The sequence below is a fragment of the Simochromis diagramma genome, unplaced genomic scaffold, assembly GCF_900408965.1.
Source record: "Simochromis diagramma unplaced genomic scaffold, fSimDia1.1 OVJJ01000321.1, whole genome shotgun sequence".
In the NCBI taxonomy this organism is placed as follows: Eukaryota; Metazoa; Chordata; class Actinopteri; order Cichliformes; family Cichlidae; genus Simochromis; species Simochromis diagramma.
In genome coordinates this window covers 4135087-4163027 of record NW_024386772.1, presented here as the reverse complement: position 1 = coordinate 4163027, position 27941 = coordinate 4135087, and the positions used below count along the sequence as shown (strand labels likewise).

Genomic DNA, 27941 nt, shown 5'->3' with positions numbered 1-27941 from the left:
TGTCTGACCTCTGTGCTAACAGGACAACAAAAGCGTCTGGTTATGAAAATATAATGTACAAATATGTAGTATCTAAATTTGCTTGCCCTTCATGTTGTGAACCACTGTGTTCAGTGATGTAAGAAGTGATTATATTGTCTACATAAACCATTATAAAGAAAACAGCCAAGGTTTTAATAACCAGGAAGTATCAGAAGGAAAAAAAGTACTTGTCGAGAAAAATGTCCGGTGATTATATATTAAAATTTTAGATTATTGTGTGTTCAGCACTGCTGGCTGATAAATCATCGTATCTTTGTCATCACAAAGTAAATATAAAGACAAACACTGAAATGCAATGACTGTGAATAAAAGTCCTTTTATGTACTTGTGTAGTTACCTCATACCAGGAGGCTCTGGGTTCGAACCTGCTGGGATCTTTCTGGGTGGCCTTTCTCTTGTGTTGGGCACATTGGTGATTCTGAATTGCTCTTTGTTTTGTGTGTTTTTGTATGTTAGCCTATCCAGTGTAAGCTGGCCTTTGAGCTATTAGTTAGCTTAAGCATAACTTTGTTTTCTGTGTGTTGTCTTTGGACATACATGGTGTTGAGAGAGTTTCTGTAACCATAACTGTAAAGAGTAAGTTTAAAAGGAAATGCTGTTATACTTGAACTTCAGTAAATGCACTTCTATCACACCTCAGGCTGCTTACACTCCATCTGTGCCACAGCACAGAACAGAAAATATACTATACTATATGAGCCGCACCTGTGAGCATGCAGTGCCTGTTCTCTGCTGTCAGTGACTAATAGTTTACCATTACATTGCTTGGCTCTGGTGTGGACCTACCCAAATTTCCCTGCGTCCAGTTCTAGCTGTTGCTGAGGCAACAAGCAGCGCCATAGAACTGTATATAGCATCTCTGACTGAGGTTCTGGTAAAAACTGGCTCCATGCTCGCTGTCAAAAAGCATACACGAAAGTGAAGCGCAAAAAGACACGATTCTAAGTCATCACTGTACTTGTACTGGCATAGATTGCAATTTAAAGGTGGTTAAAGTTTGGCTAAGATTAACTAGTTTTAGGCTGGAACTACAATATTCCAGGAATAATCCTTTACCTTTGATCCCTCTCTAATGTTTTCAGGAGCAACATATTTCAGAGTATATAAAATGCCGATCACATTAGGCTTTATATTAGATCTGCTATAATTTTAAGCCCCTTTTATAGCTACCTTAGAAATATAATGAATGACAAACTCTGAAGTCTTGGAGGTGGACTTTTCTGGATGTTAGACTTTAAAAACATAAATAGGATGCTATGATATAATTTCATTTGAAAACAAATTCTTGAGCAGATATTAATAATATCAAAAAAATCTAAGCTGAAGTATAACCTCATACAGAGCACCTGTTTCACACCCATACACAGCTGATAGGAGTTTCAGGTGATGTAACCGCAGGGGGGAAGTTGGAATCGTGAAGACTGGACTGGAGTGGTATAGTTGAAAAAAGGTTGATGTGATGTGCTTTTCCAACCATCATCGTGAATGAGCAACGATGTACAGCACGTGTCTAACCATCGTACTCTGTCTCTCCTCTGTCTCCTCTCTGTCTCCTCTCTGGTAGTGACTATATAATCAAGGAGAAGACAGTGCTTCTGCAGAAAAAAGATAGCGAGGGTTTTGGCTTTGTCCTAAGAGGTGCAAAAGGTAAGACGTGAGCACGCTCACAATCATACTGAAAATACAGTATCTTACACGCAGTGCTAATGCAATCTCATATTTTCACACCATCTTCAGCTCAGACTCCTATCGAAGAGTTTACCCCCACCCCGGCCTTCCCTGCCCTGCAGTACTTGGAGTCAGTGGATGAGGGAGGTGTGGCCTGGAGAGCCGGTCTCAGGATGGGGGATTTCCTAATAGAGGTAGTGATTATCATTATTTATTATTTATTATAGTCATTATTTACCGGTGAATCTGATTTCCAAAGTCAGAAAACTTGATTAAAATGCTATATCTGCAACTGAATCACCATGAAAATCAGCAGATGAGGAGAAGCAATCTAGACAAGTGTGAGTGTGAATAAAAAGACATTACAGTAGACTACTTCTGCCCATTTCCTGGTTTGTATTTTTATTCTGTAGTTTGCTAAAGTAGCTCTATAGTTAAATAAAAATGTCATTATTTGTCTTTTACTAAGCTTTGGTGCAGATCATCAGTTTTCCTCTTCGTTTAAGCCAACTTTCATTGACATCACACAGAATCAAGAGTAGCAAAAAACAAAAAGTTTGAAACAATTCCTTGTGAGCCAAAGCTAACAAAGAACAATTTTTATAAATAGTGATGTGTAGAAACTCTAAACTACAAGTGCTTAACGTTGTCAACCATCTGGTTCATTGACATGCTGTAAATGAAGGGGAAAGTTATAAAAATGAATTTTCTTAAAATAAATAAATATCTACACCTGTGTTGTGCCCCAGGTCAACGGTCAGAATGTGGTGAAAGTTGGTCACCGGCAGGTCGTCAACATGATCCGGCAGGGTGGTAACAGCCTCATGGTCAAGGTTGTAATGGTAACCCGCAACCCTGACATGGAGGAGGGTTCAAGGAAGAAAAGTAAGAGTCTGCTTTCTTCTTCCTGGAGTGCCATCCTGTTCTCATTCCTAGGGTGTCAAATTTGACATTGACAAAATGTCACTATTTGACACTTACAGACGACTGCGCAAGATGTCCTTTGCTGTGGCACACAGGTCTATCATAATGCTTAGACAACTCTCTCACTTCCAGCTCTCGCAGAGCCATGTTTAATCACTGTGTAGGCATCATTTGTCAATTTGCAGGGTTAATGTTTGAAGAAGTATATTTAAAGCAAAGGCACAGTCTAACAGAGCTAACCGAGAAGTTTTCTGTGCCTAAACCAACCAACAAGTGAAAGCTCCCAGATGGGAAACACGGTTCAACTACAAATGAGTTTTAGTTCATCTTTAGATTATTTTGGGGTTTTTTTTTTACTGTAGGAAGTCAAAGTCCTAATTGTGGTTAAAATCTGACTAAATAACCAGCCCTACCAGACACCCCACAGATGGTTGAAAAACTGTGATGCAGCACAAACTGCCATTATCTGAATGGACAAAAACTGTGGTCTCACCTTTAAAAAACACTCTCTAAAAGTGTTTGTATAATTTTCCTGTGCAGGCTTGAATCATATGCTGGCTCCCTAAATTGGCACTCAACCATCATAACCAGTGCCAAAGGACATCTTGTGGATATCTCAGTGATGCCAGCGGCATCTGACGGGACGGCAGTATACGGGATGAGAACACGTTGGTGTTGGCTGCTGTTGATGAATTCTGGTCCTAATTGAACCTTGTTCGTGAACAGCTTGACTGACCACTGCTTCCTTTTCTCTTCACTCTCCTCCAGTCCCCCAGCAGAGTAAAAGGCTGAGCACTCCAGCTATTGCCCTGCGGTCCAAATCAATGACGTCAGAATTGGAGGAGATGGGTAAGAAACTAGTTTAAACCACTGTTTTTTTTAAAGAGATGAATTGAAACAAGTAAGGGGAGCTAGGAAGATGTAGACAAAGAAGCGGGGTGCTGTACTGGGTAGAAACAGATTGAGGTGGTGTTGAATGATAGGACAGTGTGAAACCAGAGTTGGGGGTTGTTAAAGATGCTGTAAGTGTGAAGGAGAGTTGAGCAAGGGCTAAATTTAGATGGCAAGACAGTAGTGAGGAGAGAGCGCAGTTATTCAGTGATAGAAACTAGCGCGAAAGAAGATTGGCTGCCGCCATGGATGACGGTCTCAATGCATTTCACTGTTCTTTCAGAGGTTCCACACTGTCACTTCCAGCACCCCCACTACAGGTAACCCCACCCAAAACGAGTGTCGCCATCTACCCTGTGATCCCTCTCTCACTGCCCGCTTCTCTTGCCTCTTACCCCTTGCACCTCTTACTGCTCCCTGGCCCCGCCCACTTAACCCCAGCACCCACAGAGTAGCCTACCAGCCCCTTTCTTCGCACTCATGCTGACACTCAGCAAGCATTTGTCGCCAAGGTAACACTGAAACTGCAAAGGTATCACCTGAACAGAGTTTGCGGGTGCTACATGCATCAGAGCGAGGTGTCTGGTCTTAATACATCTGTGAGAAAGTTGCAAAATAGCCACTCCATTTTTAAATTTATTTATTTTTTTGTTGAAAATCTCTGTTATTGATTTGGAAGAAAATCACACCAAGGATAAAATTATTGAGATGAGTAATTTTTGAAAAAAAAAAATTGAAAGAAAGAAAAAAAAAACTTTGTTCCAGGTCTGTTGCTATGGTGACTGCATTATGTGTGGCTATGCCATCTCTATTTGAGGCAAAATAGTGGGAGGAGAGTTGCTGATCAGAACGCTGGCCAGTATTTTACTGCTGATTGGGTTATATCTTCCAAGCACTTAAAACGCTCTGGTTCTGAGCATGCCCAGTTAACGGCTAATAATATATGAGAGCTGATGACATGAGAATAAGTAGAATGATCAGCTAGGCTTTGTTGGGTAGTCTCAGATCTGTTTTTATAAACTCTTGAGCTCCTTGCATTGTTGACCCATATGTGCTATCCAGAGCTATACACACTCTTCTACATGATGTCGCTGCATATACACTCTCCAGGGGCCAGTGTCAAAAAAATATCTGGGCTTGTTTTAGTGGTTTTACCTAACATGCAAAAGATCCCTGGTTTCATCCTGGCAGGAGATGCCCCCTCTGGGGCGTCCAGTTTAATCATTTTGAAATAGCTTGTTCTTCTTATTATTCTAGTCTTGTCCAAATCAGGTTCAGACTTGATGAACCTGAGTGTAGAGATTAGCCTTTTGCTTAATTCCTCCCCCATCTCCTCCCCTCACCTGCCCTGTTTTTGTGGTGTGATCTCACCTGACCACCCAAAGCATGAGCACCCAGTCTGACACACAAGTACAGGTTTCCTGAACCCCTTAACCCACTCTCCTACTGTCCCAATGCTCACTATAGACTCCTCAATCTTACCAGTAACACTGTATGTATGATCTGATCCTTACAGTTTCACTCCAAGCAACAAAAGTGTTAATGCACACACAATAATAGTCATTAATATTGTTGCTTTTAGTACTGTTCACCTAGCAAGTGAAGGATTCCCTTCCTGATGCAACTCCAAATCCATTTGGGGTTGCATCAGGAAGTGGATTCTGTATAAAAATATGCTGAGCTACCAAATGTGGCGACCCCTTATGAATGAGGGAGGAGCCAAACTAAGCTTAAGAAACATACAAGCATATGCTGCATAATTTGTAACCACTCTATTGTATATCTTTTTCACAATTCCTAACAAGGTATCTGCATCGATATTATCTATTTATGTGTTAATTTAAAACAAGAAAAATCTGTCAGGCCTTATATACTGTTATCATATGATCATACCGGGTTTTTGGCCTGAAAACTTCGTGCCCAGCCAGGGAAGAAGAAAGTCTTTCAACTTTGGAGTGGTTTTTTAAATGTCTCTGGGCAACTATTCTGAAACTCCTGTACTAATTAAGTGAGAATGTATCCATAACTATAACACCATTGGCCACTGGGACATAAAAACTGCATGAAATTTGATGAAAAAAAAGAAGTTTAGGTTCAGGCTTGAAAACTTTGCCCCAAAATATTATACTTCTGTAGAAAAGTTGCACGATATTATGACTTCACCAACAGCAGAGCACTCAAGTTATAGATATAGTAAGCCAAGAACAATGTCAAAAAGTGCATTTACGACATCTTTACCTTTACCTTATGCGAGGCAACTAAATCTGCCGTGAACCTCCGCTGTCTGCATGTGTCAGTGTAACGAAATGAATATCATAGTTGAGTCCCAGTTCGACTATTTTATTGGCTTATTCTAAGGGCAGAGGTGGGACAACCGCCATCTTTGGGGTTACAGTAGTCTCCCATGGGTGCTGTTCACTATACTCCATGGCGATGCTTAGCATGTAAATCTAATCTCTCTTTATCTAAAGTCTGACTCAATATAAAGTGCATTCGTCCTTTAATAACCAAAGTTGAGATCTGGTTTCTTCATTTGCACTTGAATCTGGTTGCTTGTGCCTCCTCTACTAAATCAAGGTGAGAGGAGCACAATGTGTGATGAAGCCATGTCAGCCGCTGCCATATGCTTACTCTAATGCATTAGAATTCATTTAGCTGTGATGCTTATTAAACTATCTCACCCCTGTCATTGGTGCAGTGTCCCGGTTCAGCTAGAAGTCATGCTGCAAGATAACAAGGGCATTAAAACCAGAGTGATCCTGCGGTGCACTTTATTCAACAAATTGTTGTTTTCTTGACAGTAATTACATTCAAGCTTTGCTTAAATATGTTTGGACACTTGTTTCAATAAAAATATGGCTTATTTTGAAAAGATGTGTGCAGTGTAGATTTTGTGAGAGATGAAACAAACACAAGCACAGAAACCCTTCATAGCTGGTTTAACCATTGTGCATTAGATTTAATTGCTGTTTAATCAAGCTCAATAAACCACACATTATGAAATATAACTGCTCGAGTATGAGTAGCGCAGATGAGCACCCCCCCCCCCCCCACACACACACACACGCATACACATACACAAACTCACTCAAACCAGCGAATGCTAAGGGTCACCTTTAATTCCTCGACTTTCCTCCTGCCTGTTCACTCGGTTAACCACTAACTCTGCTTTTCTTTGTCTCCTTTGTCCTCACTCCCCTGCTGACGGGATCTTAACCATTTCACAGTGGAGAGAGGTGGGAGTTGGCTTCAGTCTGCTTCCAATAGTGTGTGTGTTGGTCAGAGCATATTGTATGTGTGTACAGCATATTTACTGTAACACTAGTGTGCATGCTTTAGCCGTCCTAAAGCGTGGGTGTGATGCACGTTGTTTTACATCGAAGATCGAAAAAGCTTGGAGAGGTGACTCAGTTTGTCGGGCTCTGGGGAATATGATTAGTATTCACATTAACAACGCTATTGCACTTTCAATCCTGCCAAAACTTAAGTCTCCTTTTGTCCTCCTTCCAGCTGCTACCCCTTGGAAAAAAAAATCAGGTATGCTCTGGTGCACTCCCGTTTAAGGCATTGTATTTATGTCTGTCCAAAATGACTTGGCACTCACCACGCAGTGTCTTACCGAGCTTGTCCTGCGTTTCTTCCTATAGAATTCGAATCCTCACAAGTTACCGAGAAGAAGAGGACAGTCTATCAGATGGCTTTGAGTAAGAAACCTCGTGTCTTTCAGCGGATGTTTCCTGAACCTCTTCCTCTCTTTCTCATCCAACTTTGTCAAGTGTGGCCCTTCCTGCACATTGTTCCCTTCATTTTGTTGCTGTCCATTTTTCTGTTTCATTGTCGTATGTTCCTTTGTCTCTCTTGCTCTCTTTCTTTCTGCTTCTCTCTGTCTGTCTCTTTCGCCCTTTTTTCTTCTCTCAGATAAACTAGATGAAATTCTTGCAGCAGCTCAGCAGACAATCAGCACCAATGAGGCGCCGGGGACACGGGGACAGGGGCCAAAAAGGGACAGGGGAAGAAGTTTCTATGGCAATGAGGTGTGTATTGTGCTGCAGTAAATTTACGAGTGTTCAGAGATGTGTGTGTGTGTGTTTGTGTGTATGTGCCAACATGGCTACCATAAAATGAGATAAAAATATGTGGGATAAAATTCCAAAGAAAAATATGATAGAAGTAGTTTTAGATAATAGCGCGGTAAAGTGTGGTCAGTTGGCCTTTCTCAGTATTATCAGGTCACTTAAAACAATGCTTAGTCTCGTAAAAAAATGCTATCAATACATTACCAGTTAAACTATGCTTATAAAAGAAGCTTTAGGGCTGAAAAAAATAAAAATAAATAAACTAACTAAACTAAAAAACAAACAAACAAAACAAATAATTGAGTGGCCAATGCCTGTTAGAATGGACATATAGGCCTATGGGGAAAGAAGGTCTTTGTCACAAGTATAGACATTCTTCCACATTGGAAAAATTAAAACAATACAGAAGTGTCTAAACCTGCATTCTATCTAACGACCACAAGATGGCGATAGCTGTAATTGACAAAAGTCTATCCTGTAATATACAAGTCTTTAGGATAGACTAGAAACCACATATAAACCAATTGCTGATGACTTTATGGTCTTAGTCACTCATTATGCGTCATATTGAATAAAAAATGAAGTCTTCTTTGATAATCTTGGTCATACTATGACTAAGCCGAAAGTAGCCAGAAGTAGTATTTACTTTTGTCTATAAATGTTACTGCTATAATCTAAACATGGTCCTACGATGAAAATCTACTAACCAACCATTGGTGCACAACTATTATAAACAAAGCAGATGGCAATAAATGTTCAAAGAAAATAGTTCCTACATGAAACTGCTCACAACAAGTTTTACAATTTATAATAAAATTAACATAACAATATATGGCAAGTCCTGGCAAAAGGAAAAGAACCTTGAAAAAATGGCTGTAGCTAAAGAGAAATTGTGAAAAGAAGAGCAGCACATCTTAAATTTTATTTGCAACAATGAGCAGTAGAATGCTGCCACCTGGTGGCGAAAGTTAAGACAAATTCTGCAGAGGATGATTACACAAAGTGCCTTTAAAATCATACAAATATTGCTAAGTGAACAAGTGCTGTACCGGTGAAGAAGAACAAAACAAGAAACTATTTGCGGACTTGTTTTAGTCTCATCTATTGTTGTTCCCATGCAGTGTTATATACATGTGCGTCTCATGACTCTCAGGCTTTTGATTTTTATCATTTCAGCCAAACTACGGGGATCAGTCCGGGATGGGGGTGATGTCATCGGGCTTGGGCCTAGGCTACGACCGTGGACAATACACCTCAGGTCATGGCCCACCGCACGGTATGCTGCGGCAAAAATCCATCGGTGAGGCTGTCTGTTTTTTCCGTCTGCCCCTCTGTCCACCTGTCCGTCTGTCCTCTGGGCCAGTAGAGGTCTGTGCTGTGCTGACCTGTTTGTCTGTAGCCAAAAATGTCCTGTCTGTGGCTCTAAACTATGTGCATTTTATCTGTAGAAAAAAAAAGATATTTGTTTGTCTTATACTATTTCTAACAGTGCTGGTAGTGCTGAAGTAGTGCTGGTAACCTACATTTTTCTTTCCCTCTGATGGGTTATTTTATGGGTGTGTTGCTTAGTAAGGCTTTGCTAAGGTTCCCTCAGAAATATTCATGTGCTCTCTTGTGATCCACATCAAAAATGCTGCTGTGCTTCGCTTACTAATTACTAGTGCTTGTGGAATATGTAGCACTAACTGAATTATATACTAACAAACATAAGATTTGAGGACAGACTTGCTGGCAGGTGCTTGGGCAGGCAGATTTAGACAGACACTCTCATATATTACTCTCAGCTTCTCTTGTTCTCTACCTTTGTACATTTAAACCCCCCCCCCCCCCCTTTCTTTTTTTCTTATTTCTTATATGCTCATAGTTAAACCCCAATTCATCCCTATTTTTTCCTTTTATGTAGGGGTGCCTGAGGAGGAGAAGCAGTTCCTCCATCCTCCAGCCATGAAGTTTGCCCGGAGTTTGTCGGTGCCTGGCCCAGATGACATCCCCCCTCCTCCCACCACAGCCCCACCGGATCCACCGTTCTCCTCTGCTCCGCCACTCGGTTGGAGAACAAAAACATCGCAGCAGCCCTCTGTCTCCGTGTCCCAGTCCACATCCACATCTGCACACTACCAGCCCTATTCCCAGGCATTACACTTCACTCATGGAGGCAGGGAGAGGACTGGTGGTGCCAGCACAGGCCCCAGTGCTGGAGCGGTGGACCACACAACCCCGTATGCACACGCAGCTGCCCACACTGCTCAAAGCAGGACTGCTTCGCGGAAGGTTGCCTACACTGGGGAGCCTGTTGGAGCTGGCGTAGGGGCTGGTGCAGGGGCCAAGGCAGCTGGTCTTAGGAGAGGATACAGCACTGCCGTCCCCCCGTCTAGCATTGCCACTGTAATGCCTCAGCAACAACAGACTACCCAGAGTCAACCCCAGCGTGCAGACCGCAGTGCAGCTGGCGCTGGAGCAGGTGGTCCTAAAGGAGGGGCGCGGCGAGGTAAGGGTCCATTGGTAAAGCAGTCTAAAGTGGAGGACCTGCGTATGGGCCAGGGCACGCTGGGGGGCAAAGGCTCCATGGAGAAAAGCTCCATTCCTATTCCCACCATCATCGTTAAGGCCCCCTCAACCAGCAGCAGTGGGCGGAGCAGCCAGGGCAGCAGCGTGGAGGCTGATGTTCCAGCATCAGGGGAGGCAGATGAATCCAAAACACCGCATGGTCCTCCACCCTCCACCCCTGCTCCACAGCCCCCTGCTCCACCATCCATTCCAGCACCCCCACCTCCATCCTTGCCTTCTATTCGAGCCCAGGATAATCTGGACTTTACCAGCCAGTTCGGGGCCGCCATTGTGGGCGCAGCTCGGCGAGACAGGGAGCGGTTTCACGAAGCCCGCAGAAAGAGTGCCTCCTTGTTCATGTCTGCTGAGGAGGATGTGAGCCTCGGAGGAGTGAGCGATGGAATAGGAGGAGTAACACGGACTCAGGTATCACAGCAACCGCTTAACACACAGGCTGAAAGTTCATCAACGAGGCTGCGCCCGTCCAAGTCCATTGATGAGGGCATGTTCTCTGGGGATACTTTCATCCATCATACTCGCAGTATGCCTCCTGCTTTTGGCTTACCTGAGTACTCTTCATCTGCTCTGGACTATCAGCCCAAGTCTGTGCCTACTGATTTATACACAGCAACAGGCAGGCAGCCAGCACCCGCTACTACCACCACCTTCATCCACCCTCTAACAGGAAAGGCTCTTGACCCCACATCGCCACTAGGCCTTGCCCTAGCTGCCAGAGAACGTGCTCTGAGAGATGACAGCAGGTTAAGGAGGGGAGCGGAGCATCACTTTACCCGCCAAATGTCGAGCGTGGTGTTTCCTTCATCTAGTGTCACCTCTCAACCAGTGTCATCCGCCTCCCAGTCTTCAAGCTCGTACCTGGTGACCTCCTCTTCTCTGGCGGCCACAACAGCCACTGTCGGACGGCCACCCTCACCCAGAATCCTCAGAGGAGTTGGGACAGTTTGGGGTGAGGACGGTGGCGGTGGGGAGAGGGAGCGTGAAGGAGGAGGGGCCCGTGAGGGGCTAAGAGTTCGCTTTTCAGAGGACAAAACAGTCCACACACACCACTATCAGTCTCAGCCGTATCAGCCAAGTTACAAGGAGAGGGAGCGGGAGAGATCGAGGGAGAGGGAAAGGGAGAGGGAGCTGTCCAGGGAAAGGGAGAGGGACAAGGAGAGAGAGGGCTACATGAGGAGGGTGGAACAGGCAGCTGCTAATGCAGCAGCGGCTGAAAGCGCCGCCCACCAGGCCGCTCAGTCACAGCAGCCGCGGAGGCCCACTTTTCTCAGGATGGAAAGTCAAAGTGATGCCACTATACTATCCCTCACACCTCCCTCTCCTCCTCCTACCAGTGCTCAGCAAACAAGGAGCACTACAGGGAGCACGGGAAGTGGGCTGATGGTTCTCCCTCCCCCTGCCCCCTCAGTCGATGCAGATGATGAATTTGTCTACGCAGACCCACTCCCGCCCCCTTTAGAGTTCGCCAACAGCTTCGACAGGGGAATATCGGGATACTCACAACGCGCAATGCTCTCCAACAACCTGACCTCCCGCCAACAGCAGGTCCCGCCCCCTCCACCACCACCACCCCCACCTCCTCCACCACCGCCCCCTCCGCCCCCCCAAAAAGAACAATTTATAAGTGGGTTTCCTGCTCATACACCCCTTCACTCACCTCAGGCCGGGGACTCCACCGCCTCTAGTCTCACATCTTATGACAGTGAGGTGGCAAACCTGACTCAGTCTGCTCCCTCCCCATCACAAACATCACCCAACCCACAGCCTCCACCCTCACCCTCTACTCTGCAGCCCACCTCGGGCCCTCCACCTCCACCATCAGTGTCACCCCCACCTCCTCCTGGCTCTTACCACAGACCCTTTTCTATGTCCCACCATCTTTACAACAGCACTCACACTCATGGGCGCTCTTCACCAACACCTCCCCCTCACACTGTTGCTCCTCCTCCAGCCTACCGTGGTCCCCCAGCGCCCTCGTCCACTGCTGCCACCACTGTCCCACAAAGGGGCACTGCCTCTCATGCCACGACCGCTAGCTGTGCTGCTACAACCACCACCGCTGCCACCACAACAAGCACCTCCACGCAGCTCTACCAGGAGCGAACACACACCACGCATTCAACATCTTCTGCCGCAATCACAGGAAGCCGAAGGCCAGGAGAGCACCACCGTCTTCCCCCGACCGCCAAGAAAGGAGAGTCCCAGGAGACTGTGGTGGACTCTGGGATCGAAGAGCTGGACAGTCGCAGCAGCAGTGACCACCACCTGGACAGCATCCTGGCTCTAAGGGGAGACAGACTAGATAGAGGGGAGAGAGGAGGACCTGGAGGACGGATGGGAGGGGGAGGGGATGCAGAGAGGGGAGGAGATTTTCTGGAGTCTTACATGAGCTACCTGGATGGACAGACTTTTGAGATGCAGAACGCTACGGCAGCAGCATCCACCTACCCTAAAACAAGCAGGTTCAGAGAGGGAGGTCGTGCCGGGGAGCTACAAAGACAAACCAGCACTGCTCCCGCGTCCTTCCACTCCCACAGGCGGCGAGATGAACGGGAAGAGGATGAGATCGAGGAGGGAGTGGCAGAGGACGAAAGCGGCCAGGACGGATATGGAGTAAGGGACATGCAGAATCTGGGACGTCCCACTTCACCATACTTTGAGCGGCCACGCACTCCTGAGATGAAGCCTCTTTGGGGAGAGAGTCAGATGTCTGGCGATGGGAGCGGCCAGCATGGGGCGCTTTTAGAGGGGAAGAAAATTTACCCTCCCGCATCCAGTATGAAGCCCAGCATCATCAATGAACTGAGCAGCAAGCTGCAGCAAAGAACCAAGGACAGCTGGAGCAGCCAGACACAGCTGAGCAGACACAGGTACGGCTTGCCATAACTTGACTGCATTATGTTTTCTCGTCAAAGCATGAACTTCATTTTTCGTTACTGTCATTCTGTCAATGTCTGAATACATCACTTGTGATGTGCAAGCTTCTGTGGAAAAAAACCTCAAACTGTGCACTGTCTGTTTATGTCTTGCGTAAGTGTGTCTATACTGTGTAAACCTCTCTTGTTTCTCTGGCTTTTTCCATGTTTTTCTCTCAGAAGCAGAAACAGGTAATAGAGCACTTCCACACTATTTTGTTTTCTATCTCTAATCAAGGATATTGCGGCATACCGTATTGACAGTGATAATTAAAAATGAAAATATATATATATATCAATTTAAAAATGTGCACATAATAATATTACAAAACAATCCAATGCCAGGACAGTCATTATTAGAGAGTTGTGTTTTGGTTAATTACAGCTTTCCTGCTTTTCAGTAACTGCTTTAACTACTGCTGACTAAAGTAGGGAGATTACTACGCTTCTCTGTTCCTGCAGCTCCTTTTCTCACATGGGAGATATTCACGTTCCAAAACAAACCCACTGAGTCACTCGCATAGGTTCAGTTAAGCTGTTACACTGCCGAGTGAAGCTTTTGAGGACTTTATTTTCTTTTTAATGACCAGTTTGTTGTCCACTCTTGCTGCTGCTTCTCCTCTACTACTCGCAGCTCCGTTAAAATGCACTACTTTGCCCCGCAGCTTGACTCAAAGGTGTGTCACATGTTGTGGCTGACCTGATTGAGTCTTTGCAGTTTGTTGGTCTATTTCCTTTGATGATGTTTTGTCTACACACTGAACACTACATATATAACACTACAAATATATAGGGAATTATTATTTTGTTACTTAACGTCCACCGGGGATAGTATTAGGTTGCATTTTAGCCACGTGCTAAACAAGTTAGAATCAGAAATGAGAAGTCTCGGGTATTTAGTGGCCTCACAGTTCTTCTATAAGAAGAACTAGAGAAATCTCTATAAGAAATCTTTATAAAGAGGGAGGTTAATCTAAATGATGTGACTGGGAGCCTGGTTAATGCTAGGAGGTTGTGATGATTTGACCAAGATATAATAATATTTTGAATATTATAATGCCTTTTAAAAAGTTTTAAATACACTCTGCTTATTTTGTTTACTCTCATTTTGAATGCCACATACCAAACCATGCTGAAGCCCTTTATCTGTAAAATACTGTAAAACTATGGTTAAGGAATTAATTTTGTGTAAATATTGTGATATTATCATTATCATGGACTCATGGCTGTGATAACTTTGATAATGTGACAGGAAAAAATATAAAAATGTTAACCTCCAAATCAATTTTTTGCACTTTAATCCACACGGTCTAAAATAGCTGGACACTGTTTCCCTTAGCGTGTGTATGTTTGTACTTTTTTTTACATCACTGTTTTTCCCCTGTGATAATTTCTCTCTTTCTTCTCACAGATTTTCAGAAGACTCAGCCTCAGCTCTGAGCCCGCCCTCAGCTCGATCTCTGTCGCCGTCTCCGATCTCATTATCGCAGCCATCGTTGTCTCTGTCTCCCACCCCTGCCTCCCAGTACCCCAACTGGGGACGATCACCATCTCCGCAGCCTCCAGCAACTTCTCAGCCGCCACGTTCACATTCCCCACTGTCACCGACATCTTACTCCCCTTATCCTACTTCTCCCAAACACAGACCTGTCTACAGGACCAAAGCCTTGGAATTCCAGTTTATCCCCAGTCGTGAGTCCCGTAAAGCAGAATCACACATTCTCCAGCGAAGGCGAGCACCCAGCCCCCTCATCTCACCCTCAGAGAGACCCAATATGGGCCCACCACGGCCATCATCCCTTCCACTTCTCCCTACCTCACCTCTGTACAGTGCCATCTATGATCTCCGCGGTTCGGTCACTCCGCCATCACCTGGGAACCCTCTCGGAGACCCCTACTTCTCTCCTTCGCCTCCCCTGTTTGCCCCCTCTGGCGCGCCGCCTCCTCCAAACTCAACCTTAGTAGTTTCTCGATCACTTTCTCCAACTCATTTCCTGTCTGGGGCCTCTTCTCCGCCTCTACACCCTCTCCCTCCGCCTCCCTGCTTGAGTTACCCCCATCTACCTCCCCCTTCTCCCACAAAGCCCTTCGCCTCCAAGCCGCTGCCCTACTGGACCAAGTATGACGTCGCAGACTGGCTGGGATACCTGAACTTGGGGGAGCACAGAGAGCGTTTCCTGGATAATGAGATTGATGGCACCCACCTGCCCTCCCTGACCAAGGACGACTATCTGGATTTGGGTGTGACACGAGTGGGTCACCGCATGAATATAGAACGAGCCCTGAGGAGTGTAATGGACAGGTATGGCTGCTAAGTGCAACCTGTAAAGCCTCTTTAATGACACCTTTAAAATGTGATTTCTATCTGGTTAATACCATTCAGTACTATGTGTGCTTATAGCACTTACACCCGATGTTAATAATAATAATAATAATGGATTGCATTTATATAGCACTTTTTGAGAACCTCAAAGCGCTTTACAATTCCATTATTCATTCACTCTCACATTCACACACTGGTGGAGGCAAGCTACAGTTGTAGCCACAGCTGCCCTGGGGCAGACTGACAGAAGCGAGGCTGCCATATCGCGCCATCGGCCCCTCTGGCCAACACCAGTAGGCGGTGGGTGAAGTGTCTTGCCCAAGGACACAACGACTGAGACTGTCCAAGCTGGGGCTACAAGATGAACTGCCAACTCTTGAGCCACGATCGCCCCAATAATAAGCATTCTCCTTATCTTACCTTAAAAAATCCACATGCTACTGAAGTCCTATGTCGTAAAAATTTCGTACTCATATGCACTAAATTATTCTCATTTGTGCATACATAAGCTATTACTTTGATAACTTGACATACATACAACTTCAAATGTGGACAGCTACCAAATATAGCGTATCTGAAACTGTTAGAGACTCACTGTAAATTATATTCGTCAATATAAAACTTCGCTATTTTATTTCTGCCCATTGTAATGTGGCTGAGGGTAGCTTAAGCTTTTAGAGCAGCATATTAATTTCTGTATGCACAAGACAATTAATTCACCACAATTCAGTGATCTTGTTTGCAGATAAAAAGCTCACCTTTTGGGAATTCCAGGGCTCCATAAGATAAAAATAACATGGCAGTTTCAGTATTTTTAAAATGATTTTTGCCAAGACATAAATTGACCTGACATTGCATCAATGTTACTTTTTTCATTATCAGTGGAATTAGGTAAAGATAAAAGATTCTTGTGTTATTACTCCTTGTTATTCGGGTTATTTTTCTTATTTTGTTATACATCTACATGTCTACACATAGTGGTGATTGGGGACACCATGGGGAAAAGTAACATGGGGCCAGTTACTATAGTTTAAAGGTTGTCAGCCCTTTAAACTAGTCAGCCCTGTCTAGACAGGTTGTCTGTCTAGACATCTGTAGGTGAGCGATTTCCACTTCCTGTTTGTGGTGTGACTTCTGTTGACCAATCATATGTGAACTGACTTTGGTGCATACATGTAAAAAAAGTTTTCAGAACAAATGACTGCTGTAATGCAATCTTTTAACCATCACTTAAAAGTTTTGCTTATCATAGTCCTTAAAAAAAATAATCCTTTGGATTTTTAATCAATTAGTGGCACAGGAAGTCTTTGGAGAAATATCTGCTGGCTACACTGCAAGCCCTGCAAAGTCAGCAGAGGACACCCGGTGGGTTCCTAGAATGACCCCTCTTACCTCAGGATCCTCACAGCTTTAGATTTATTGTCACTGAAGAACAGCACCCTCTTGCTTGAATTGGATTCAGTGATTAATTTCAAGTAGGGCCACAAGTTAATTGCAAGATTAAAGACCAATGCTTTCGAGAAACTCTTAGAGATTGCTTCCTGAATATTTTGAGGTAGGTTGTTCCAACGTTTTGGGCAGGATAAGCTGGCAACAGAAAACACTACGTCCCAAATTTATCTCTCCGAGGAAATTATATGTCTAACGGTTTGGCAGTGACAGATTTAAGAGTGCGAGATGGGACGTAAAGTAACAGACTGTTGTACCATGGTCCAAGACCATTTAGGGCTTAAAATACAATAAGAGGATTCCAAAATCACTTCTATGGGATACTGGAAGCCAGTTTAGCCCTTCCAAAACTGGAGTGAGTTTTAGTTAATAACATTACAGCTGAATTCTGAATAGACTGCAGCCTCTGCATCTCTAGCAAAAAGAGCATTGCAGTAATCAGGCCCACTAGACATGAATGCATGAACAAATTTTCCAGAATGTCTAAAAATAAAAACTTCACAATTACTTTTAGATTTGCATAGGACAAAACTGCAGTCTGTGCAGTGAAATTTAACAAACACAACCTGAAGATTGTGCTTGGAACTGAATTTAACTTGCCGACGATATCTTTTCCTTATGTGAATACACTTTTCCCAACTTTACCAATCAGGCTAGGAGGTGACCGAAAGGTGGATACCAACTCCATAAATCAAACCAGGGTTTCCCAATGTGGCTATGAGAATGCATGTTGTCAGCATTATGACCAGCCATGAGGATGGACGGTTCTACTGGCAGCTGACCAGAATATTTTACAGAGCAAACTGTAATGTTAGAAATATCTGAAGAGTTTAAACAGCATAACTGAGTATGTGTGATAATAAAAGTTCTGTATGAGAGAGTGTGCACTTTAATTAATTTGAAATCTGAACAGAAGGCAGACCTTTCACGATAATGTTAGTATTATAACTCTATCATTAGATACAGGAAGATCTGACAAAGATATAATAATTATTTGTTCTAAGAGTGGCAACTAATTTTTCCAGTGGTCATGCAGAAACTGAAACTGCTGTGCAGGGCAGCACCAATAAGCTTATACAGATATAAAAATAAAGATTTTTCTGATTTTAAATCGGCGTGAATATGAGGCAGATAAAGTGTTGTGAATGGTTGGCAAGAATACAGAAGCACTATATAAATAAATCTGATATAAGGTCAACGAGTACAAATAGTTGCCCTGTTATAAGATCATAAGTTGGGGTTTATGGAACAGTAACACACAACTCAAGGTCAAATATGAAGTTATCTTGCCAAGCCCCAAATTCGGCCTTTTAGTACAGACTTCTGCTTCTTCTGCCATCTTGCTGGTCTTATCACCTCACCTGACTTCCAGAAAACTTTAAAGTCAAACTTTTCCTAACTTGTGTCACAAAGCTGTGACTTCCGAGCACCATGATCGGTCAGCTGCAGTGACGATCCTGGAGCAACATTAACTACAATGTTACAGGAAGAACAGGGTGAACTTAGATACACCCAACTGCTCAGGCATCAAGTGCGATGACCAATGTTTTCCCGGTTTTCTTAGTCACACTGCTTGTCCATTTGCATGAGTCACAGCAGATTTACCAATTTATTCTCTCCATTTTACAAACGTGGGTCAGAGGATAGAACTACACACAACCACACCACGGACAAACAAACACAGAAAGCTGGAAACATCACGCGTGTCCTGCGTTTTTTCTTTTGTCCGCAGGCTGTCCAGCAGCCCCTTTCCCATTTCTGTTCTCTCACCTCGGGATGGACAGACGGACAGGAGGAGGGACGACGGGAGTCGGAGCTGAGGCTGCAAATACAGAGATGGAGAGAGAGGCACAGAAGGAGGGGTTGAAGCCAATGAGGGAGGAAGACACAACTGCTGCTGCTATCCATGGTGGATTCACACAACAAATGAAGGGGGGCCAGATTTCACACAGAGAGCATCAGAAAGAGGAAGTCGAGGCCCAAGGGGAGGTGGAAACACAGGGATGGAGGAAGGGCTGGCGATCCATAAAGACACCGGCTGGCGCTGCTCACATGTGGCAGGCTGATTTACACAAATACACTCCCCACGCGCACGCACGGTCACACCAATCAACACAATTAACGCAAACGCCCTCTCATCCAAAATGTCTGTGGCTGCAGCAGAGATTACAAATACTTGAGAGGAACAAAAATAAGCCAGTTAGACTGGAAAAGAGGCAGGCTGAAGAAATGAAAAGGTGTCACGTAGTCATCTTGTTGAGTAGTGCTCTTACCCCCTCAGCTGGCTGGTTTAAAGTTTACGATTAAAGAGCGGATGCTGACTTCATAATAAATATCCCAGAGGAGTGAGTACTTGAGGGTGAATGAGGATGAATGTGTGCCAGAGTGAGGCTTTATCTGTGTGAATGGTGAACGTAGGGCAGGTTATCGCGACGGCCTCCGCGTCTCTTTAAAACGAGGCGAGGTCGCCGGTGGATAAGCTGCGTGTGGATAAGCTGCGTGTTTGGTTGCGTCTTGTTTTTACCTCACCACTGGTAGGGCTCTGTCCTCACTGCAGATCCTGTGATCGGGATCACGCGTGTATGTGTGTGTTTCTCTATAGCTCTTTATTATCTTAAGTCTTATAATGACGTATATACAGACTGGTCACTGTATCACAAATTTGTAGCAAAAATAAGTGCCCAGACCAACAACATAAAAGTAAATGAACACACAGATATGCACACACAGGCACCCGAGTTACTCTATCCATGCCTGCATGCATACACCAACATGTAAACACAAACACAAGCACTTCCCAGTGTTTGTGTTAGAATTTATGGGACACCTTATATATAGACACACACGCTACGTTTGGATCCGAGATGTACAAAACGGAGACAGACTGTGCTTTCATTGGGATTTGCGACGACGCAAAGAGACTGATTTTATTTACGGAGAAAGACTTTCTCAGCATCAAGGCAAGTGTTGTACTCTCATTCAGGCCTTCTGTGCGAGGCAGACTGGAAAGGAGAGGGGAGGGAAGGAGTAAAAACTGCCATTTTCTTGTTCTTTCCCACTTAATCCCCCCGGCTCCTTCCAGGAGTGGCCTCTCTCCGTCTGTCGACGAAACCCAGGAGGAAAAACCCGGCCGAGGGGATCCCAGAGAAAAACGCTTATATCGAGTTTTAATACTATGATTGTTCTTACACTTTTTAAACTTTAAATGGGAATACTGGAATACTGATATTGATATGAAGAGATTTATTGTTACTATCTATCATTACTATCATCGTCCTTACTGTTATTGGATCTTCAGAGAGTCCCGGTTTCTGCCTTTGGTGGCTAAGGTGGCGCTTTCGTGCAGTCAGCTTATTTCTCTGACTGTGAAGTGAAGATGATTGTCGTGGTTATATAGATATATAAATATATATATGTACATGTAGGTATTTTTGAACTGAAAGATGCATAATGTACCCTTAACATAGCTTCTATGTGACAAGAAGCACTGCAATTAAATGTGAAGCACATTTAAGAATATTATGTTTTCCCCCCTTTCTCCTTATTGTTTCTCTTGTTGTGAGACTGTGAAGCTTTAATCAAAATCACCTTTTAACCTTTAAGGCCTCAAAATATATTTTTCTCACGCTTTTAAAAGTTATTCACCACTTAATATGCTGTAAAAATGTAGCAGCTGTTGCTCTGAGTGAAAATGATTTAGAATAATACAAAATAATATTTTTTAAATTCTCTATAACATTCTAATCTATATATATATATATATATATATATATCTCACTCCCTGGCGATTGATTTGAGACCCAAGTTTAACTCTTCTCCTGTGACCCGGTGTGATCCCCCCGACATCAGCTTTTGTGGCACATTTACATCTCATCCCATCCCCAAGTCCTGCTTGTCTTACTATTGCTGAGATTAAATATAAGGGCTCTGTCATGACCTCTCTACCTTGAACAACGCTTCACCTCTCCTGCTGCTTTTGAGTCCATGAACACATATCAAATGTGCATTTTTTCTGCTATCGTCAGTCTATTTTTGCCAAAAGATTTAAGAATTTTCATAGTCACCTTGCTTAAAAGTGCACATGCATGAATGCATCCATACAGACTATATATGCGATTTAGCAAAGGTAACTAAGGGGGGACAGTTTTTGTATTTGCTCTTTGCAGATGGCTAAGGAAAGACTATATTTGAATTCAAGGGAAATAGCAATAAGGACGATGAAAATAATGGTCTAACTATGGTTTAAGATGTAAAAAAGAAAAAAATATCTCAAAAGTTCTAAAGAATCTCTGTCTTCCAAATAATGTTTAACATGAAAAGGTAAATTGTATTTATTTAACTCTTCTGCTTTCTATACAGTTCGACCTGTTCTCTGCAACCACCCCCTCCTCCCACTGTTGATAATCTGATGGGATTAGGAGCTCTGCTCCGTATTCACCCATCGTTTGCATCTTCCCGTATGTACAGAGCACCCTCTGCAGTCGCTAACATGTGCTAGTATGCTCATAGCTCATTGTTTTATTACCAGCATAATATGCAACGGCCCCGTTTCCACTAGCAGCTTTTTCACATTTCCCTTTCGGAGGTTTTGAAGGGGTGAACAAGTCGAGTGTGACTCTACATGTCTCAAAGTCTGCTAGTGTACATAGGGCCAATTAAGAACTCTGGATAAGATTTAAAAAACATCTTGCTCATACAACGATCTTGTTAAGTGACTGGTGAGATGCTGTTTTTTGTTTTTTAAGCCTTTCTTTGCGTTTCGTAGTCGCATTGGAGAAGTGAATATCAGAGGGAATCGGTCTGACTCTATAGAAAGCACTTCTTTTCCTTTAAGAGATCTTTTAAAAAAATGAGAATATGAACTGCTGAAAAGTAACTTACAGAATATATATGTATATGTGATATGCATATACACACATTCATATAAAACATATATGAATTTCAAATGTTTTAAGAGATAAATTGTTAGAATTATAATAAAGATACAGAAACAAAGTTCTAATTAATGGTTTGTAATTTCTTGAATGATTTCTTTCATCATCTTTCCATCTACCCAACTCACTTTTTAGGTCACAAATTTACCATCATCTGAAGAAATTGTTGAAGACTTCATGCTAATCTGGCAACAGTCTGATACTGTGCCATTAAAGAAAAAACATGGCATAGCAATATTTTAGTACATTAAGCAACCTTAGGGATGAAAGTGTTACTTTATAATCTCACAGTGCAGAATATATGCTGGGTGTAGACAAAAAGTCTACACCCAGGTGAATAACAGAGCAAAAATGTAATATTAAAGGGCCTTAGAATCATTTCTTTTAAGTGACTCGACCTCCAGATAGATATCTATGGAAGCCCGTTTCCGCCACTAAAAAAAAAAAAAAGCTAGTATCCATAACTCGAAATTTCGAGTTATTTTCTCGAAATTTCGAGTTATTATCTCGAAATTTCGAGAAATATAACTCGAAATTTCGAGTTACTTTTCTCAAAATTTCGAGTTAGCTCTGCCAATCAAAAATATACGTGAATGAGGTCGCTTTCTTGTTACCCGGAAGCATATGGCGCAGGACCGCGCACTCAAAAACGGATCCCAACAAATTAAAGTATGTTTGCTGATAGTAACACCATGTTATTCAGCTAATAACACAGGGATTTCATCATTTGTGAAGCCAGGCTGAAAACACTCAGCAATCTGTGCATTCACGACTGGATGTAATACCGGTAGCTTAGCTGTAACATTTGTAGCTGAGGGCTTCAGCTTCCGGGTAACATGGAAATGACGTCATTCACGTAGATTACTGATTGGCAGCGCTAACTCGAAATTTCGAGTTGCTTTTCTCGAAATTTTGAGTTATGGATCCTTTTTTTTTTTTTTTTAGTGGCGGAAACGGGCTTCCATAGATATCAGTCCAAATTAATATGTGATATTTTCTTGAGATCATCAAATTGGTGCCTCCAATTTTTTAATTTGTTAAATCAATACTGAGTGTAAGAACAAGTCACTATCTTATAATAATAGAAATAAAATAAGTTATCCACTTCTAATCTGCAAATACAGCCGTAACAAAGTAATTCTTGCAGCAGCAGCAAAAAAAAAAAAAAAAACAAAAAAAACAAAAAGCAAACTAATCACATTATACCCTTAATGAGGTAACAGAAAATCATAAGGTACAAGTGAAAGTTTTCTTGGCCTGTTTGTCCTCGTATGTTAGCTACTGAATGTCCAAAGGAGCAGTGGTGATGTTCTGTTCTGTTCTTTAAGGCCGGCCTAAGGTGTTTTTCTGTTTTATAATCATCTTTTTTCTCCTGGGAAGCAGCGCTGACCTTACTAGATCAATCAAAATACATAACAGTAATACTATAATACCACACACAGTGAATCAGTGGTTTACATGCTGGCCTAACAAACAAGATCGCTGGTTCAGATCTGGGAGAAGATAAATTTCTCAGCTGCGTCAGAAAAGTTACCTGATGTAAATAAAATAAAGTATGCCAAATCAGACATGTAGTGCTGTGGTGAATGACAGAAGAAAAAACCTTAAGTACCAGAGGTGAACAGTGGTACCCCTAGGCCTCCTAGCAGAGCCACCCATCTGTGTCATGTGCTTCAATAGAATTCCCATGGTGCTTCAGTGTAGCCACGTCTCAATGCATGCACATGTCATGGTATTTTAACTGCTCGATTTTTAAACCAGGATCCACTCAAAGACTGAAAGACACCACTCCATTTTAAATCCTGGATACATGCCTGCTGTTATGAGCACATGAGCATGACACCACATAAACTGAGTAGTCACAGGTGTGTTACCTGTGATGACTCACTCAAACCCCCTTGTTCAAGACTTTTGCTATCCAACACAAAGTCACCACATCTTCAGCTGATATTTGTAGAAGAGAGACCAAACACAAAAACATAAGATGTATGATTTTATTTGATGAATCAGAGCAAATGTGAGATATTACAATTAAAACATCACAACAAATAAGAAAATAATCACAGAATTGTTATGAGGAAGTTCTCTTCTGGAGTATCAGTACCTGAAAAAGTAACAAAACAGCAGTGAGGCAAACAGTTCAGTCAGTGAAGACCTACAAGTTTAATTTTTTTGCTTGCTCATCTCCTCAGACTCCGCCTTGTCAAGGGCAGAGCTGCACTTCTGTCACCACTGATTTCTGAGCCCAGTGCAAAGCATCACTAGAAATGAGACTTTAGATATGAAAAAGCAGTGTTACATGACACGAACCTGATTAATGTCCATCCTCGGAGGATTTCCACCTTTTCAGAACTGAAAGGACAAAAATAAAAAGAGTTAGGGATTTTTTTTTTTTGTCACAGCCATTACTTTTACAGCAGAGTTTCTGATTTTCTCCTCAGAAACTCTGGCTTGTCAGGGCCAAAGATGCACGACTGTCTCCATCCAGACTCAGAGCCCAGTGCAAGTCATCAGGGGAGAAGGACAGCTACAAATCATAGACAGCATATAAAACACAGAGCAGCCACCAAGAACGTAAGGAGGATCCGCCTGAAAAACTGAGGAACGCTGCACTCCTATTGGTTAATAACTGATCAGTCACAATAAAACAGATCCTGCTTTATCTTTTTTTCCTGAATACAAATGATTGTTGTGAACCCTTTGGCTTTCCTCTGAAGGATTGTAATAAAATATTTATTTTTCTAAGTGCGCTTTTATTTACTCTGGCACAGATTAACATTAGAATTTCCATACATGTCCAACAAGGAGCTGGCCCTGGAGCAGACCCAGGACCCACTAGAGATTTCATCTGTTAGCTGGCACGTGAACAGCCCCAAAAGCTGGGTAGAGATGGGCCTTTCTGTTTAGACTGCTGCCCACATGCTCCAGACAAGTATTTGAAAATGAATAAACAGATGGATGGATGCTCACCCCACCATCATAGTCCTCAGGAAGTCTTTAATGTTCTCAAGTGGACACAGACTGAAACTGCATCTGTCTCTTAATTTTGCAAGGACTCATAAGATTACATATCCTAACTAAAGAATGAGTGCTGAAAACCCCAAATAATCCTTACCTTTAGGGCTCCGCTGCAGCTGAGCGGTTTCACTCAAAGTCCTGAAAACATTAACAAATAAAAAAAACAAAGTCAGTGAAGTGTAAAGAAGCTCAGCACGTGTAACACTAGGTTTGCTTTCTCCTCAGAAACTCTGGCTTGTCAGGGCCAAAGATGCACAGCTGTCTTCATCCAGACTCAGAGCCCAGTGCAAGTCATCAGGGGAGGGGGGGGAAGCACATCCTCATACCGCTTGAAATAAAAGCGATCATGCAGTATTATTAAGTTACTAATCACTACAACCCAAAATTAATTCAAGTCTTACTGCCTGATCATACTCCAATTACTCCTCACATGGCAACACACTGTGAGCTACCATGCTAAAGGCTGACCACGTGGAGACAGGCCCACGAAGTTACCGATGGTCGGGTTACTTCCACTGCTAGTAAACATGTGAACCAACAACAGCATCGCAACCAGCCTAAGTTACTTCAGATATGTTCAAAGGTGCCTTTGCTCACAATACTTAGAAGAGACCTTGAAAATGTAATGTCCGAGCAAAAGGTCGCAACTGTTTCCACCTACAGATGTGCCGTCAGTCGGACCGCTTCACCTGAAACTGCCACAGATAACAACACAAAACAAACCTTAACCTGAGCAACATTCATAATATGATCTTACCATTTCCACCAGAAAACAAAGCGTGCCTCTACTCTCTGCTTCTGCTTCTGCTACCGCTACCGCGGTAATCTTCGTCTTCTTCTTCTTCTTTGGCTTCAGTGGCGGACTGTGAAGCTATTTAAAGGCGTATGTCGCCACCTACTGTACCAGAGTATAATAGCACCATGACTTCAGAAACAGTTTCGATTGTAGATGTTGAACCTACAATGTGGTAAAAAGGCCCTTGAAACAATAGATAAAACTGAAAGCATACTTTATTAAAATGTTTATTTTTTTCTTTATTCTAATCTAGAATATATGTATGCGAATGAAAGGGAAGCAGTTGTAATGAGTGAATCTGTGAGGAGTAGAGTTAGTGAAAAACGTGATTTTGTGTTTGTAATTTTGTCTTGTATGGATTTCTGCCCCCTGGTGGTCACAATGATTAATATTACTACTTTATTACCATTAAAGTTAAGGCTAGACCAGAGGGTTGCAGGTACAGTTACCCTTAGTAACCAGTAGAGGGCAGTTTTATTCATAGGTCCCAAAATGTGGTCAGTGGTTGGCTGTTGTTTTCTGCAGTCGTTGGGACTATAAAACAATGCAGGTGGATGAGTCGTCATTTACAATAGACCAAAGTCTGTGACTTGTGGTGAAGGAGGTCTTGGGTTGTGAAGTCTACATGCTCTCCCAGTGTCTACCTGGGTTCTCTGGCTTCATCCCACAGTCCAAACACATGCATGGAGTTGGGCTATTTTTGAAATGTATTTGTTTGTAACTATTCCACATAATGCACCTCACTTTTAAAGTCCCGATTTTCAGATATTTTAATGTATAAGTATTCTGAGCTTTTTTCTGCACAAAGTATTTTAAAATATTCCTCAAATACAAAAAAAAAAAGTTTTAAATTAAAGTTAAAAAGGATGCATGGAAGAAACAGGCGATGTTACTGAGTCATCAGTTCATTTGCATTTTAGGATGAACATGATGCAAGGATAGTTGAAAACATGCCTGAAATTTAAAAGTATGATTTTGTGGTATTATTGAAACAAGAAAATTTGCTTTGTAAGAAGAAGAGACAAGGATTCCTAAATAAATGTGATTTAGTGTTACAGTTTTTTTTATTTTTTGTTTTTTTTAACTCCATGTTGCAGATATGTGCAATACGTCTTGCACAAGGAAAACAGCACATGATAAACACAAAACTTTAACACACTGGGTCCTTTTAGTCACTAAAACATCTTGGCTGTTTGAGGGTTAAACATATGAAGTGTACATGGTGAATACAATTGTACTGTTTGAGTGGGATCTGACATCAGGTGTTGACATTTATGTCTATTATCATTTTAATGACAGGATCTCACGGTGTTGTCATGATATCTGTCTCCTATGCTTCCACATTTGATTATAGTACTCCCAGCATAGGATTACTGTCTCCTAACAGCAGGTTGCAGCTGTGTGTAAGCACTGCAATGTACAGCTGTCTAGTTATTTACATGGCATGTTCTGGCAAGGAGAAGTTTCATGAGTTCAGCACTGCACGGGGCTTTATGTCACCAAAAGCAACATATGTGAGTGCGGGCAAGTTTTCGTTAGAGGGCTTTGCACTCAAACAGCTCTGCCTTTAACACATAAACATGCACATATGCACACTCACACACCGGATGTATCCTCCAGCTGTGGAAGCAGGCCTACCAAATGATCCCAAGGGAAAATAGTGGGGAGCAAAAAGGGGGTTAAAGGCAAGCGCAGAGAGATGGAGTTTCCTTATCTGGCCATGCTGCTTTGTATTTCTTTTTAAAACTCTAAAAGGTGGTTACTAGGGTTATTAACTCCCAAACACACATGCCAAACATAAACTTTGGTTGGGTGACTCAGCTATTGTCTGACTCACTTAGAGATGCACACACACAGACACAAAGAAACACCCCAAACCAATGTTCTGCCACACTTCATTAACAGTGGTGTGAGGGAGGTAAAGTGACCAAATGAAAGGGAAAAAGACAAAGTAGATATTTGACAAAGAACAAGAGGAATACGCTTCCTGCAGCTGTTTTACTGAGAGAGGAGGAGAGAGAGAGTGAGAGACGTTGAGGGAGGGAGGCAAGAGGAGAAGGAGGAAGGGAGGGGAAAAAAGCCAACTCATCTGACACAAACAGTGGGCCAAAGAAAGGGGAAGAGCAGGAGCAACACTGTCCAACAGGGGTGGAAAAATCAAAGTTGGAGAGAGTGAGGAAGAGCATAAAGAAGACTAGACAGAGAGGGAAAGAGCCTGAGAGACTCCACACAGACTGGAGACGGGAAGAAAAAACTGTTTTAACTAGGCAAACAAAAGAAGAGAGCAGGGGGTGAATGAGAGAGGGGCCCCAGCGTTCAGAGGTAAGGAAACTATTAGCC

At 42.9% G+C, this 27941-nt stretch overlaps 1 protein-coding gene, 1 long non-coding RNA gene and 3 other non-coding genes across 9 annotated transcripts in view; 1 reads left to right on the top strand and 4 right to left on the bottom strand.

The window, feature by feature from the left end:
• shank1 (SH3 and multiple ankyrin repeat domains 1) overlaps positions 1-21718 on the top strand; it is a 115197-nt gene extending 93479 nt beyond the window's left edge. Inside the window, exons 16-28 of one of the 5 annotated variants that reach the window (XM_040043640.1) lie at positions 1607-1689; positions 1780-1904; positions 2460-2595; positions 3403-3483; positions 6753-6761; positions 7036-7062; positions 7173-7229; positions 7468-7559; positions 8778-8901; positions 9505-13036; positions 13262-13273; positions 14493-15383; positions 18586-21718. In XM_040043640.1, the coding sequence (XP_039899574.1) occupies positions 1607-1689; positions 1780-1904; positions 2460-2595; positions 3403-3483; positions 6753-6761; positions 7036-7062; positions 7173-7229; positions 7468-7559; positions 8778-8901; positions 9505-13036; positions 13262-13273; positions 14493-15383; positions 18586-18673 (5257 nt within the window). In that variant the 3' untranslated portion in view covers positions 18674-21718. Of the gene's footprint in view, positions 1-1606; positions 1690-1779; positions 1905-2459; positions 2596-3402; positions 3484-6752; positions 6762-7035; positions 7063-7172; positions 7230-7443; positions 7560-8777; positions 8902-9504; positions 13037-13261; positions 13274-14492; positions 15384-18585 lie in introns of all 5 variants that reach the window. The other 4 variants (XM_040043632.1, XM_040043621.1, XM_040043618.1 and 1 more) reach the window with 4 other exon arrangements.
• Positions 21719-23767: 2049 nt separating this feature from the next.
• On the bottom strand, positions 23768-25715 carry LOC120741014. Its single transcript, XR_005697533.1, has 4 exons — positions 25563-25715; positions 24903-24943; positions 24098-24139; positions 23768-23891 (listed from the first exon to the last, which is right to left on the bottom strand). It is a non-coding gene; the product is annotated as an uncharacterized LOC120741014 (long non-coding RNA).
• On the bottom strand, positions 23969-24057 carry LOC120714235. Its single transcript, XR_005691380.1, has one exon. It is a non-coding gene; the product is annotated as a small nucleolar RNA SNORD88 (small nucleolar RNA).
• On the bottom strand, positions 24218-24309 carry LOC120714226. Its single transcript, XR_005691378.1, has one exon. It is a non-coding gene; the product is annotated as a small nucleolar RNA SNORD88 (small nucleolar RNA).
• LOC120714230 lies at positions 25020-25111 on the bottom strand. Its single transcript, XR_005691379.1, has one exon. It is a non-coding gene; the product is annotated as a small nucleolar RNA SNORD88 (small nucleolar RNA).
• Positions 25716-27941: the final 2226 nt, after the last annotated feature.